Consider the following 16,672-nt stretch of genomic DNA (forward strand, 5'->3'; position numbering starts at 1 on the left):
ATGATTTGTTGTATTACAGCTCCCCTTTCTGCCTCCAATAACACAACATCATCCCCACCGGTGTGCGGCTCCCCGGTCTTCTCCAGCCGGATAGTTGGAGGCACCAATGCTCTCGATGGAGAGTGGCCGTGGCAGATCAGCTTACGTTATCATGGTAGCCATATATGTGGTGGGACCCTGATCTCCAGCCAGTGGGTGATGTCTGCAGCTCACTGCTTCTCAAGGTGTGTGATCACTGGGGTTAGAGAAGGACAATGATATGGCCGGAAACCCATGCACAATTATCTCATGTTTTTCTAGATAATTTACATTGGATGTGAAAATAATTTTCTTGGTTCCAGTAGGCTTTTCATGGAAGTGCTCCCCATTTTCTAGAAGCCTTCAGAGATGATCGTAAAAGATGATTTCTAAATCTATTGTGTATAACGATATTATTGTGGGACTTAAAGGAATAAGATGGAAAAGCAGTTATGTAGCAGCATATAGCGCCTTTAATTATATGGTTCTCTTCTTGCGGCTAATGGTATTTAAGTCCGCCTTGGATTATATAGCATTTTGAAGTGCCATAATAACTTATTAAGGACATTTTTGTGTCAAGGAAGTGATTCTACTGATGCCATAGTCGCCAACGTGACGTCATTCTTTTCTGTCTGTGGTCACCAATTTGCATTATACAAATAGCGCAGTCTCACTATGGCTACCTTCATCCACCATATCCTCTCCTCTCATTCCCAGGCCTGTCAGTCCATATTCCTACACCATACAGCTGGGGAGATACCAGTTATCACTGGCGGACAATCATACAGTCACCTCTGATGTGAGTGACATCGTCATACACCCCCTGTATAACTCAAGTGATGGACTCCAAGGGGACATCGCCCTACTGCAGCTCTCCAGTCCGGTCACCTACACCAAGTACATCCAGCCGATCTGCCTGCCCGCCGCCTCCGTCACCTTCCCCTGTGGCCTGGAGTGCTGGGTCACCGGCTGGGGCACCATAAACTCAGGAGGTAAGAGACGGCTTTATCAATTGTTCTTCAACTTTCATAAAATATAATTACATTTTCACTAACTTATAGGATTATGTCCAGATAAATGGCAAAACCACTGGAGAAGTGAAGACATGAGAGTAGGGAAGTGGAGAAAAGAAGGGAACACGGAGCAAAATTCAAGACTTGGACTGCTTGGTTTGGCAGAGTTTTGGTGGAAGGGGTTTACCATTTTTGCTGTTGCCTTGCGGTTGAGGTGCGCGAAGTGGTTGAAGTTGGGGCATCTTATTATGGGGAGTCTGTCCATTTTCTAGAGCTCATAAAGTGTAGACTCACAGTAAAGAGGTCCTTGTATGCTCTAAAAAATCCATAGCCTTAGAGTGTATGACCCTGCTGATTGGCAGACAGTAGTAGTAATATTTCCGGGACTCATCGCCCGTGTATTCGGTGAGTGGTGGCAGCGTGTATGAGCAAGTGTGCGGCCTGGGTCGGTGTATGATTTATGCTCCCATTGCAGCATTGGACAGAGGTTGAATGCTGGACTGAGAGTGGGGAGATAGATTAACCCTTGTAGGCACAACCCCAAGTAATGTGCTGAGAAGCGGGTATGTGACAATGGCCAATAAGAAAATCTGCATTTTATTTTCGAAGTTGTGAAGTAAGACATAAGACACTCAAGACACATTTAGACAAGCCGACCATCAGTGAACTGGGATTTCTATGAACGCTCACGGTCATCAGCCCCTGTAGACATCAAGGAACTACGGGATGAACGAGCTACACAATATTTTATGGCAGCATCAAAAATAATTATTGCTCTCGGCAGCACATAACCTAGTGTAAGCAGGAGATGTGCTGCCAACAACATGAAGCTGTATGGGGAGAGAACCATCAAAATAATGATCGTTCTGTTCTCATCAGTATTCGCTAACAGGCCAGGTAATGAGCTTCGATCAACTTGTATATAGGCACTCGTTAATGGCCTAACCCTCTAGAGGCGTCCTTCCATAAAGACTCTGCATGGAGCACAAGTATGGCGGCGTTCTTGGGTCCATACTGACCCGCCATGTAGTTCAGGGTGGCCGACGGGGTGCGTAAGCTTCAGGGTCACTTTCTTAATTGTAGGCATTGATTGGTGGTCTCCTTATGTCTCTCTTGAGTGTTCATTTGTCCCCCTCCTTTTGCAGTTGATTTATTGTACCCTGAAACTCTCCAGAAGGTGATGACTCCAATCATTGACCGAGCTCGATGTGATGATCTCTACCATGTGGGCTCCTACACCAGCAGCAGTATCTCCATCATCCTGGATGACATGATCTGTTCTGGTTACATAGATGGAGGCAAAGACTCCTGCCAGGTACTGACTTGTCCGATGCCACCACCACCCTGTGGCGCCCTCCTGTAGGTGAACAGGCACGTGTACGGTAATAACTAGTGAGACAGTATCACCTAGAACAAATCTTTCTGAGCTCAAAATTTGCTCCATGGTCCCAATTCAATATTGCATTTAAAGGGAACCCGTCATGTAAAAAAAACACCATTATCCTGCAGAAATAGGGTCAATCTGCAGGTTAATAGCGTCCTACAGCCATGTGGCCGCCTCACTGAAAGACCGACTACTGGGAGGACATGAGCTTTATTCCTTCTGCCGCTTCTTGTTTTCAGTCATAGAGGCGCGGCCAGAGCGGCTTTAGTCACCTCCCTTAAAACAGAGCAGCGGCTGTAACCACACCTTGTCACTGACTGACAGCCAGCTCTGACTGACAGCCGGCTCTGTACTTACACACTGCTCAGTCGGCTGTCAGTCAGTTGTTTGTTTTTCAGGTTGGTTTTTGTTTTGTGTCAAATTCTTTGAATAAGTTGGGCCAATTTAAAGTTTAATTTCTTCTTCATCAGTTTTATCATCTGTTCACCATAGTAGACGTGGTTTTTGGAACACTGATCTTTATTCCAGTCCTCTTCTGCACCCCTAGAGGTTTTTTTTTTTGGTATGCCAGAATTGTTTTGCACAAATATTAAAGTTCCATGTGTGTTTTTTAACGGATGGTGCAACTTTTTACTCCAACGATGCAAAAAAAAGCTAACAAACAAAAGTAGAGGACATTTGAACAAAAATTCTTTAACTCATGAGCGCCATTTTGAAGAATTTGTTGTAAAAAGCATCAACAAATGCCGTAAGTCAGAAAAGAAAATGATTTAAAGGGATATCCTCAAGTTGTCTCTTGAGCAGCTCAGAGCTGCCTGACATGTGGCCGGGGCGGCTTTCATCCTTGAGGGACAGTTCTGATAAGCAGCAGAGCTGTTATATTAGTAGAACTGTAAAGCTCTGCACATGTTCTGCTACAACACTTTCATCAGTGGTTTGTTCTGAGTCTACACTTCCATCACTGGATATACACATAGAGATAACAGGGCATTTAAACAATGCTCCGGCCAGTGAGAGCAGTGACTAGGGGAACTTCACTGGAAGAAGCATATATGGGAGCAATTTTGCAAGATTTATAACAGCAGATTGTCAGGAGCTGAGAAGGAGGGGTATGTGAGCAGATCTTCTGTATAGAAATCAATGGGCTGCAGAGAGGTGGCTGGGATATTAGGAGTTAACCCTTCACCTATGCACAGTGGAGGAGCTCCATGGAAAACAGCTGTACACTATGAAAGATAAAAGCCCTCACAGCAGGAGAATGTCAGCAGATACTGTAGAAAAAGCAAGTCAGTTCCAACTTGTTTATTTTCATGATGTCTAACTAATTAAAGCAGTTTGATAACTGGAGAATACCCCTTTAATAAAAACCACACACAACGAATTGAGCTATACATTTGCTGCTGATTGTAGACATATCTGTGTAGTGATGGGGTGATCGTCTTTGTTTCCTTGTCCCTGGAGTAACTTGTCTGGATGTGGTTGAGAATATAGGACCGATATTTGTTGATGGACATGGTCACCTTCATGTTACATATTTTTTACTCTGCCAGATTAGGATGATTTTGTAGGACGACATTTTCCTTTTTCATAATTTCCGCTGAATCGTATTTCTTCCAGGGAGACTCCGGGGGACCTCTCATATGTAAAGTCCAAGGCGTCTGGTACCAAGCCGGTGTTGTAAGTTGGGGAGATGGATGTGCTCTATCGCATCGCCCCGGGGTGTACACCCTGGTACCCGTCTATACACCATGGATCCAGAGCTACGTGGCGGATGTCACCTTCAGTGACCTTGGAGATATACCGCCACCTTCCATAGACTGTGATGCAATTTTTGGGACAACCGCATTGCCTGGTAAGAAGGAGACGCTGCCCTGTCGCCATGTTCCCGTGGTGCAGACTCTTGTTATAACAATCATAGTAGAAAAATAATTTTGATTATTTTTCTCATTGGGTTGCAAAAACATTTACAAGTGAAACATTTGGGTAATTGGTAATTCAGGCAGCAGAAATATGTGATGATCTCTAGGAAATGTTCATATATAATATTACGTTCTCAGAAAGGTGTATCTACAGTGAATGAGCCTTACCGGGTTAGTCCCAATTATTATGTTACTATCGTCTAACCCAAGAATTAGGGGTCACGTAATAATTGCCGGGAGTCTGACATCTGGAACGCTCTGCGATCCCGAAATCAGGGCTTTGGATCCAAGCTCCCCAGAGCTCCGACATCAATGGAGGTGCACATGACCTTCTGTCTGCCGTTGCTTGTGGAGGTGCCGGAGAATTAGAGCGCTGTGTTGGGGGGGGGTGTCATGATCCCAATGGCAGGGAATCACAAAAGGACAAGCACAAACGAGCTTTAGGGTGATGGAACCTGAGCTGACCGCGACCCTAAACCTAAACACACAAATAATAATAGCCGGGGAACGTGCCTACGTTGATCCTAGACGTCTCGCACCAGCCGAAGATCTAACTTCCCCTATTAGAAGAAACACAGACCTCTCTTGCCTCCAGAGAAATCCCCCACAGAAATAGCAGCCCCCCACATATAATGACGGTGAAATGAGAGGAAGGCACATATGCAGTAAGAAAACAGATTCAGCAAAATGAGGCCCGCTAAAACTAGATAGCAGAGGATACAAAAGTAAACTGCGCGGTCAGCAAAAAACCCTTCAAAAAACCATCCTGAAATTACTTGAACTCATGTTCCAACTCATGGAACATGAGGAGCAATTACAGCCCACTAGAGCAACCAGCAGCAAAGAAACACGTATCTGCAAGCTGGACAAGACAAAAATAAAGCAAAACGTGGAACAAGGAAATCAAAAACTTAGCTTGTCCTGAAGATTACTGAAGCCAGAAGCTGAGGTAACAAAACACTCTGATAACCTTGATAGCCGGCCAGGAAATGACAAGAAAGCCTGGTTAAATAGGAAACTCCCATATCCTGATAGAACAGGTGGACACCAGAGACAGCAGAACACAAATCACCCAGTACCATCAGTAACCACCAGAGGGAGCCCAAAAACAGAACTCACAACAGTACCCCCCCGTTGAGGAGGGGTCACCGAACCCTCACGAAAACCACCAGGGCGACCAGGATGAGCCCTATGAAAAGCGCGGACCAAATCATCAGCATGAACATCAGAGGCAACCACCCAAGAATTATCCTCCTGACCATAACCCTTCCACTTGACCAAATATTGGAGTTTCCGTCTGGAAACACGAGAATCCAAGATCTTCTCCACAACATACTCCAATTCTCCCTCCACCAGCACCGGAGCAGGAGGCTCAAGCGAAGGAACAACAGGTACCTCATACCTCCGCAACAACGACCGATGGAACACATTATGAATAGCAAACGATGCCGGGAGATCCAAACGAAACGACACAGGGTTAAGAATTTCCAAGATCCTATAAGGACCGATGAACCAAGGCTTGAACTTAGGAGAAGAGACCTTCATAGGAACAAACCGAGAAGACAACCACACCAAGTCCCCAACACGAAGTCGAGGACCCACGCGGCGACGGCGATTAGCAAACTGCTGAGCCTTCTCCTGGGACAACTTCAAATTGTCCACCACATGACTCCAAATCTGATGCAACCTATCCACCACCATGTCCACTCCAGGACAATCAGAAGGCTCCACCTGACCAGAGGAAAAACGAGGATGAAACCCCGAATTACAAAAGAAAGGAGAAACCAAGGTAGCAGAACTAGCCCGATTATTAAGGGCAAACTCGGCCAGCGGCAAAAAGGTAACCCAGTCATCCTGATCAGCAGAAACAAAACACTTCAAATAAGTTTCCAAGGTCTGATTAGTTCGCTCCGTCTGGCCATTCGTCTGAGGGTGGAATGCAGACGAAAAGGACAAATCAATGCCCATCTTAGCACAGAACGTCCGCCAAAATCTAGACACAAACTGGGATCCCCTGTCAGAAACGATGTTCTCCGGAATCCCATGCAAACGAACCACGTTCTGGAAAAACAGAGGGACCAACTCAGAGGAGGAAGGTAACTTAGGCAAGGGTACCAGATGAACCATTTTAGAAAAGCGGTCACACACAACCCAGATGACGGACATTTTCTGAGAGACAGGGAGATCCGAAATAAAGTCCATGGAAATGTGCGTCCAAGGCCTCTTCGGGATAGGCAAAGGTGACAACAATCCACTGGCCCGAGAACAGCAAGGCTTAGCCCGAGCACAAACCTCACAAGACTGCACAAAAGAACGCACATCCCTCGACAAGGAAGGCCACCAAAAAGACCTGGCCACCAAGTCTCTAGTACCAAATATTCCAGGATGACCTGCCAACGCAGAAGAATGGACCTCGAAGATGACTCTACTGGTCCAACTATCCGGAACAAACAGTCTCTCAGGCGGACAACGGTCAGGTTTACCCGCCTGAAACTCCTGCAAAGCACGTCGCAAGTCTGGGAAGACAGCCGACAAAATCACCCCATCCCTAAGGATACCAGTGGGCTCAGAATTTCCAGGGGAGTCAGGCACAAAACTCCTAGAAAGAGCATCCGCTTTCACATTCTTTGAACCTGGCAGGTATGAAACCACAAAATTGAAACGAGAGAAAAACAGTGACCAACGAGCCTGTCTAGGATTCAGACGCCTGGCAGACTCAAGGTAAATCAGATTTTTGTGATCAGTCAAGACCACCACACGATGTCTAGCACCCTCCAGCCAATGACGCCACTCCTCAAATGCCCACTTCATGGCCAAAAGTTCCCGATTACCAACATCATAATTCCGCTCAGCGGGCGAAAATTTTCTAGAAAAGAACGCACATGGCTTCATCACCGAGCAATCGGAGCTTCTCTGTGACAAAACCGCCCCTGCTCCAATCTCGGAAGCATCAACCTCAACCTGGAAAGGAAGCGAAACATCTGGCTGACGCAACACAGGAGCAGAAGAAAACCGGTGTTTAAGTTCCTGAAAGGCCTCCACAGCCGCAGGAGACCAATCAGCAACATCAGCACCCTTCTTAGTCAAATCCGTCAAAGGCTTAACAACACTAGAAAAATTAGTTATGAAACGACGATAGAAATTAGCAAAGCCCAAGAACTTCTGTAGACTCTTAAGAGATGTAGGCTGCGTCCAGTCACAAATAGCCTGAACCTTGATGGAATCCATCTCAATAGTAGAAGGGGAAAAAATATACCCCAAGAAAGAAATCTTCTGGACTCCAAAGAGACACTTTGAGCCCTTTACAAACAAAGAATTGGCCCGCAGGACTTGAAACACCTTCCTGACCTGCTGAACATGAGACTCCCAGTCATCAGAAAAAACCAAAATATCATCCAAATACACAATCATAAATTTATCCAGATATTCACGGAAAATATCGTGCATAAAGGACTGGAAGACTGGAGGAGCATTAGAAAGTCCGAAAGGCATTACCAAATACTCAAAATGGCCCTCAGGCGTATTAAATGCGGTTTTCCACTCATCACCTTGCTTTATTCGTATAAGATTATACGCACCCCGAAGATCAATCTTAGTGAACCATTTAGCCCCGTTAATGCGAGCAAACAAATCAGTCAACAAAGGCAAAGGATACTGATATTTTACGGTAATCTTATTCAAAAGACGATAATCTATACAAGGCCTCAAGGAACCATCTTTTTTGGCCACGAAAAAAAAACCTGCTCCCAAAGGGGACGAAGATGGACGGATATGTCCCTTTTCCAAGGACTCCCTAACATAATCCCGCATAGCAGTATGCTCTGGCACTGACAGATTGAACAAACGACCTTTAGGAAATTTACTACCAGGAATTAAATCTATAGCACAATCGCAATCCCTGTGAGGTTGAAGCGAACTGAGCTTAGGCTCCTCAAAAACATCCCGATAATCAGACAAAAATACAGGAACCTCAGAAGGAGTAGATGAAGCGATAGAAATCGGAGGTGCATCATCATGAACCCCCTGACATCCCCAGCTTAACACAGACATTGTTTTCCAGTCAAGGACTGGATTATGAGTTTGTAACCATGGCAGACCAAGTACTAGAACATCATGTAAATTATACAATACCAGGAAGCGAATCACCTCCTGATGAACGGGAGTCATACGCATGGTCACTTGTGTCCAGTACTGAGGTTTATTCATAGCTAAAGGTGTAGAGTCAATTCCCTTCAAAGGAATAGGGACTTCCAGAGGCTCAAGACTAAAACCACATCGCTTGGCAAATGACCAATCCATAAGACTCAGGGCAGCGCCTGAATCCACATAGGCATCGACGGAAATGGATGATAATGAACAAATCAGAGTCACAGACAGAATGAACTTAGACTGTAACGTACTAATGGCAACAGACTTATCAACCTTTTTTGTGCGTTTAGAGCATGCTGATATAACATGAGCTGAATCACCACAATAAAAGCACAACCCATTTTTCCGCCTATAGTTTTGCCGTTCACTTCTGGACTGAACTCTATCACATTGCATTGTCTCAAGTGCCTGTTCAGAAGACACCGCCAAATGGTGCACAGGTTTGCGCTCCCGTAAACGCCGATCAATCTGAATAGCCATAGTCATAGACTCATTCAGACCTGTAGGCGCAGGGAACCCCACCATAACATCCTTAATGGCCTCAGAAAGGCCATCTCTGAACTTTGCAGCCAGGGCGCACTCATTCCACTGAGTAAGCACTGACCATTTCCGAAATTTTTGACAATATATTTCTGCTTCATCTTGCCCCTGAGAGAGAGCTAATAAAGCTTTTTCAGCCTGAATCTCTTGGTTAGGTTCCTCATAGAGCAAACCCAATGCCAGAAAAAACGCATCCACATTAACCAACGCAGGATCCCCTGGTGCCAATGCAAATGCCCAATTTTGAGGGTCACCCCGCAGGAAAGATATAATAATCTTAACCTGCTGAGCAGGGTCTCCAGAAGAGCGAGATTTCAAAGAAAGGAACAACTTGCAATTGTTCCTAAAATTCAGAAAACTAGATCTATCTACAGCAAAAAACTCTGGGATAGGAATTCTAGGTTCAGACATAGGAGCACGTACAACAAAATCTTGTATATTTTGAACCTTAGCAGCAAGATTATTCAGGCTGGAAGCTAAACTCTGGACGTCCATGATAAACAGCTAAGGTCAGAGCCATTCAAGTATTAAGAGGAGGAAAAAATCAGCCAGGCTGCAATTAGGGCTAGGCAGCAACCTCAGAGGAGTGGGGAAAAAAAAAAAAAAAAAAAAAACTTCCTCAGACTACTTTTCCTCCTACTTCAGCCAAAACTTTCGGGCCGGCTATACTGTCATGATCCCAATGGCAGGGAATCACAAAAGGACAAGCACAAACGAGCTCTAGGGTGATGGAACCTGAGCTGACCGCGACCCTAAACCTAAACACACAAATAATAATAGCCGGGGAACGTGCCTACATTGATCCTAGACGTCTCGCACCAGCCGAAGATCTAACTTCCCCTATTAGAAGAAACACAGACCTCTCTTGCCTCCAGAGAAATCCCCCACAGAAATAGCAGCCCCCCACATATAATGACGGTGAAATGAGAGGAAGGCACATACGCAGTAAGAAAACAGATTCAGCAAAATGAGGCCCGCTAAAACTAGATAGCAGAGGATACAAAAGTAAACTGCGCGGTCAGCAAAAAACCCTTCAAAAACCCATCCTGAAATTACTTGAACTCATGTTCCAACTCATGGAACATGAGGAACAATTACAGCCCACTAGAGCAACCAGCAGCAAAGAAACACGTATCTGCAAGCTGGACAAGACAAAAATAAAGCAAAACGTGGAACAAGGAAATCAAAAACTTAGCTTGTCCTGAAGATTACTGAAGCCAGAAGCTGAGGTAACAAAACACTCTGATAACCTTGATAGCCGGCCAGGAAATGACAAGAAAGCCTGGTTAAATAGGAAACTCCCATATCCTGATAGAACAGGTGGACACCAGAGACAGCAGAACACAAATCACCCAGTACCATCAGTAACCACCAGAGGGAGCCCAAAAACAGAACTCACAACAGGGGGGGGGGCATTCTTAATCTGTGACTTAGCCTCTCACCAATAGATGGACATGAGTTGTGTAATGCTCGTTTTTCCTTTAATTTTTAAAGGGAACCTGTCACCAGGTTTGGCGATACGAGTTACGGCCAAACCTTATGACACGGAATGATGGATTTTCCGGCTGAGCTCATCCACGCCCGTCCCTGCTCAGCTCCATTAGCCTTTAAATTTATTAGGCTGTGACTGGTATAAAAATGGTGAAAGTCGCTATGTTTTTTGCACCATTTCAAATAGTTACTTGGCAGTAAATGTAAGAAATCAGTTTGATCAATCAGGGTTTATATGTAAGGGGCGGCCATGGTCACTCAATACAAGTCCATTATCTGCAATCAGAAGCTGGCTTAGATGTCTAGAGATGACTCAATGACTTCTATGGGAGAAGATGTACTCACCGTACTCCACCCAGGTGTTCATTACGCGTGCATTATGTTATTCTAGTGGCCAGTTATACCTCACCACCAGCCCCAACCTACTATTCTGTGTGCGGCTCCCCGATGGTCAATAACCGGATTGTGGGGGGCACGGATGCTACGGATGGAGAATGGCCGTGGCAGATCAGCCTGCGGTACTTTGGATTTGATATCTGCGGGGGGTCCTTGATCTCCAACCAATGGGTCTTGAGTGCTGCCCATTGCTTCCAAAGGTGAGTACCAAGTTGTAATGTATATTATTTCCTGAAAACACCAAGTGATGTCACTGAGAGACTCTATTCTTATGTTTCCTATTTCGAAGCTCCAAGAACCCAAACTATTATAGTGTTTATCTGGGAAAATACCGACAGTCGATCATAGACGACCATGAATATTACGCCTATGTACAGCAAATTATAACTCATCCTACATTTGTGGGGATAAAGGGTCCAGGAGACATCGCCCTGATTAAGCTGACTAGCCCCGTCACCTACACCAAATATATTCTGCCTGTCTGTTTACCATTGTCCTCGGTCACCTTCCCTACTGGACTGGAATGCTGGGTAACCGGCTGGGGAGACATCGGACCTGGTGGTAAGTCCTCCTTCATGATGCTTTGTTTTTCAGTTTTGTGATGTCCACGACATGTGACCATTGGAAATTCCACAACAACGAGACAGTGTTAGTAGTTGACAGTCTCCCACTGATTGCTCTGATTTATGGAATTTCTCAGTTCCGTTGCTATCTGTGATAGGAGACTTACGGGCACTAAATAGGTGGAAAGCTTCATGTCACCCAATGGCAAATGCAAAGAATAATCCGTGCTGGACAACATTTCCATCTCAGAGTCTAGGAATCATGGCCAAAATCTCTGTACAATATATCCAAAAATTGTTAAGGAGACCCCAGTATCTCTAGTCATGGTTGTCAAAGGAGTTCTCGACTGTGGCCAACACTACTTGTTAGAAAGGTTTCTTCATCTGAAGCAGTTAACAAATGTATTCTCCTGGTGGGACTGTGATCTAGTGGTAAGCTTGGCAGTAGGTATTACGTTTCCACGCAGTGCCACCACAGGAGGCTGTGAGCGTCTATTTGTATCAATGGGCTGTCTATGTAATGTAGGACAGGACAGGTCCTCCAGAGCTATAGACACTCTGCCCAAAAAATGAGGATCTTCTAATAAAAATGGGTTTTGTAAATTAGATGACCCCCGGTAAGAATAATCATAAGACCTAAGGTTAATCGTTGCATAAATGCCACGTGAGGGATCAAAAATGTTTGGCTTTCCATATTTTTATGGTCGCTGATCATGCCTAGATTTGATGAGATGTCTTACAATGTCTTATATAACTCCACAGAGTTTCTACTGTATCCTGAGACTCTTCAAGAGGTGATGACGCCACTGATTGACTCCAAAACATGTGATGCCATGTACCACATAAACTCAGCTGTGAACACAAACACAAATATTATCCTGGATGATATGATATGTGCCGGGTACAATTATGGGATGCAGGATTCGTGTCAGGTACATCAATTATTCATATACAGTTCTTCCATTCCATATTGTATTGTAGTCACTCATCGCATCATGTCCACCACTTAAATAGTCACCGATTCTGCTTTCCTTCCATCCAGGGAGATTCAGGAGGACCGCTGGTGTGTAAAGTACAAGGTGCATGGTATCAGGCCGGCATTGTCAGCTGGGGTGAAGACTGTGCTCTGCCGAACCGCCCCGGGGTCTACACACTCACCACAGCCTACCAGACCTGGATACAAGCCTACATCCCAGAACTTAATTTTACTAACCTGGAATTTGTCGCAAATGGAAGTGACAAGCGTCTGGGTCCAGAACCGATGACTCTGATTCTTCTTTCATTCATCTTAATGTTTTTTAGTTTTATTTAAGTAACGGCTCCAATGAATATTAAAAAGCACACTGGAAGTAAACTGAGAAACAGATGACCTCCCAACATATCTCATCTTCTGATCTTCCGTCGTAGGTTACAATATGGGAGGACAGTCTGTCGGAATCACTCGGAATCTTAATTATATAGTTAATCGGGAATTGTTTCTCCAAACTCCCTGTGGGTGTGAACATGTCCACATGTGATGTCCACGTCTCATCCAGAGAAAAGTAAAAGAATAGCAAGCCAGAAGTTTATTTCATGAATTATGGGAAATCCATTAATGCATGCAACTTCTCAAGTTATGGAAGCTACAGATGAGCAAACTGATGAGATGAAATGAACGTGACCTGGATTTTACCAAAAAGTGGTATTTCTGAATTTTTAGTGATTCACTTTGTTCAGTTTTTGAGGACCTTCTGAAGGTTTGAAAAATTACAAAATAGTATACTCACCTTGCCACTCACAAGTCCTGCCACCACAGCTCCCAGCCCGGTCCTCCCTTGGCTCTGGTGTCTTCTAGCCTAGAATGACAGGTAATGTTCTTTTCTGTGTCTTTCTTCACTCTCCGCCGGCTATTCCTGAGCTGAGGAGGCCTCACACAATGCTCATCATGATATCTAGATGTCACAATGTGGATTCTCTAACTGTTTAAAGTAAAAGAAGACCAGGCTGGAGTTGGAAAAACCTGGAAAAGAAAAGGAAGTCTCTATCTAATGTCAATGTTCTGTTCACACCAGTGGTGCATCCAATCGTGGGAGACAGAACAGAAGTTCTCTTGCTACAATTCTGGCGCTAGGATTTTCCCGCTAAGCTGCAAGTCTCTCACTGATGTAGCCTATCAAACCTGTTGAGACTTCCACGCACCAACCGGCCCCTCCCAAAATGAGACCCTAATCCCAGCCGACCAGTTACCGTAGAGACGTCACGGCCCTGCTCAAATATACTGTCCTTCCGCAGGCACAGGCACGTTCCACCTGCTGCAGTCTCCTCACAAATTTTCTCAGCTTTACCACTGGCGGAAGTCTCTTAGGATTGGGTCAGAGTGGACCAGGCCTCAGCTCCTGATGGGCGACGTCCGGTCTCCTGCTCTTTACTGGCGTGGGGTACGGATCCTGACACCGACTTGTGCAGGCAGAACTCAGAGTCCTGTGCAGAATCAGGGCCTTGTAAGATCATGGCTGACACCTTCCTGGCGTTACATCGATGATATTTTTGTAATATGGGAGGGGAGCCTGACAGCATTGGAAAATTTTCATAAGAGCCTGAGTGAAGTGTACCCAGAATTACAATTTACGCTCGCACATTCAACCGTCCAAATACAATTCTTAGACACTTTGGTATATAAAGATGGAGAAAGATTAAAAACAGACTTATTTATAAAAGAGACAGACAGAAATAGTCTATTATTATACGACAGCAATCACCCAAGGAAGATGATTGATTCACTTCCATGGAGTCAATTACTGAGAGTATGAAGGATTGTATCTGATGAAAATGTAGTAAACAGACGGTTGGATGATATGTGCGCTAAATTTGTGACGAGAGGGTACCCAAGAAGAGAAGTGAATAATTTTAAGATGAAGGCCCTCAGTGTCTCACGGGAAAGTGTTAGAAAGAAAAACTCCACTAAACGTGTTTGTGAACGGGTCCCGTTTGTCTCCACATTCAGTTCAGTTAGTAACCGCATTGGTGGGATTATAAAAAAGCACTGGGCCCTCTTACAACGAGGTTTACCCCAGATCCCTAGTTTTAAATCATTTCCCATGTTGTCCTATAGAAGGGGAAAGAATTTAGGTGACAGATAGTTAAATCTGATTTTGGCACATCCAAGGTGTCGTATCAGCAAACTCTTAGCGCACCAAGGCTTGGGAATTTCCCATGTCTTGGTTGCGCTTGTTGTCACAACATGCTTAAAGGAGACTCCTTCTGTCACCCATTGACGGGGATGAAATTCTATCTGAAAGAGAGATACACCTGTGCATCGAGCTATGTCATCTATATGATTACATGCCCTTGTGGATTGGTGTACATCGGTGAGACTACCACTGAAGTGAGGACCCGTATTAGTAAACATAAAAGCACTATCAGAACTGGGCTTACAGAATTGCCGGTTCCTAAGCATTTTCTGGAGAATAAGCATTCGGTGAACCAATTAAGATTCAGAGTCATAGACAGTGTTGCAACCTTGAGAAGGGGAGGGGATAGGTTAAAAATACTAAAAACAAAAGAAATGAGATGGATCTATACCCTGAGTTCATTACAACCCAGGGGTCTAAACATAGACTTTAATCCACATATATGTACCCCTTAATATTATGATATTCCCCTTTCTGAGGATCGTTGTCATCTTTGTTTTTTGTCTTTGTTTTTATCTTGTATAGACACGACTGTCATTTAAATGTGTTTTAATATGTTTTCTTTTTGTGTTACCAGATGGACAATGAATGAGACAGTCGGTGCACGAAGGATCGGGATATTTCAACGTTTGAACTGAGTGCTGGACTGGCACAGTAAAATATTGGATATATTAAATAACTTAGTTTGTTTCCCTGCCCCGGTGTATTCCGACTGTCCCATTTGAATTGTCGTCTTGTTGTGTATATTGATATTTTATGGTATTTTATGCTTGTTCTATTGCTTCATGATTGTATTATCTCTTTTGGTATATAATGTCATTACCGCTATTGTCCTAGAATTTCACTATAATGGCATTCGTTGGGATCCGCTGCCATATGGTAGAGATGCCCTTTGAGAGGAGTTACGTTCCCATCATAGATTATGGTGGGTCGCTGCCTCTATATTGAATGTCTCCATACAAGGGTTAGATCTTGATCATGCTGTATAGCTGTGAGCCATCGGTTGTGTACGAATAAGAAATGCGAATGCATTAAGTGAATGAGATAGTTACTATGATAGAGCAGAGTGGAGTGCCGGCATCTCCCAGGCAACCAGCGTGAGCTGCGGTCACATGGGGCCGGTGGTGGGCGTTGCGGATGCGCGACGCGTCGGCGCTGGGTTCTTCCCCGATCAGGTGGAGGGACTCGGCGGTGACGTGAGACGCTGATGCACGCGCACTGCGACCTATGTCGGAACCTGCGGGTCGGCTGGAAGGCCAGGATTGGGATGACCGATGATGACGTAAGTACATCCAGTTGGATGACCATAGCGCATTGGTAGCCTAAGATATACGCTAGTGTATGAAAAGGCCGGATTGGCCATCTACTCAGTTCGGTGCCATTAACTCTGATTGGCCAGAACAACACATGAAGGTTGCCGTGAAGTTGGATCTATTGGTGAACGATTGCCATGGAGATGAAGATACATCATGGAAGCATGTGGACAGAATAAGATAAATATTGCACTTTTCTATATTTATGAATTGATTATGTCGGTGTATATGGCGGTGGTTCACCTATAAGAAATCTGTATATGTACACGTATCTGATGTCTATTTATGTTTTTATATATATGTTTGATATTTTAAGGTGGGCTGACACTGGATGGTGATTGGCTCCCTGCGTGGAGTACACATTATTTAAGGCAGCCCATGGCACCATCTTGTATGCTTGAAAAAGGCCGGATGTGCGGCCGAAACGTTGCAATTTTATCATGGCTGGAATAAAGATTCTCTCTATTGGATGATAACACCCGGCTGGAGCGCTGTTCTTATCACTTTGAATATATGTTTTTCCAGGAGGGTTCCCTGGATTTGGAACGAGCGCCCCAAAAAGTGAGTGCTGTTGTTCACCTGTTTACTATATATGGGCTGACACCTTCCTGTCGTAGACTTTCGGCTGAGGCCCGTTATGCCGGCCTCCGCTCTCATTTTTGCCTGCCTGCGGTTTGGCACGTGGGGCTTTTATATACAGGAAGTCCTTCCTGTGA

General features: G+C 44.7%; 1 protein-coding gene across 1 annotated transcript; it reads left to right on the forward strand.

The window, feature by feature from the left end:
* Positions 1-16,432, forward strand: LOC138646215 (transmembrane protease serine 9-like). The gene is made up of 8 exons (XM_069735678.1): positions 1-224; positions 736-1,010; positions 2,177-2,346; positions 4,033-4,267; positions 10,906-11,110; positions 11,200-11,471; positions 12,236-12,405; positions 12,516-16,432. Exons 1-8 carry the CDS (start codon positions 1-3, stop codon positions 12,783-12,785), a joined length of 1,821 nt encoding a protein of 606 aa, XP_069591779.1. The 3' UTR covers positions 12,786-16,432.
* Positions 16,433-16,672: the final 240 nt, after the last annotated feature.

The sequence above is a fragment of the Ranitomeya imitator genome, chromosome 7, assembly GCF_032444005.1.
Source record: "Ranitomeya imitator isolate aRanImi1 chromosome 7, aRanImi1.pri, whole genome shotgun sequence".
In the NCBI taxonomy this organism is placed as follows: Eukaryota; Metazoa; Chordata; class Amphibia; order Anura; family Dendrobatidae; genus Ranitomeya; species Ranitomeya imitator.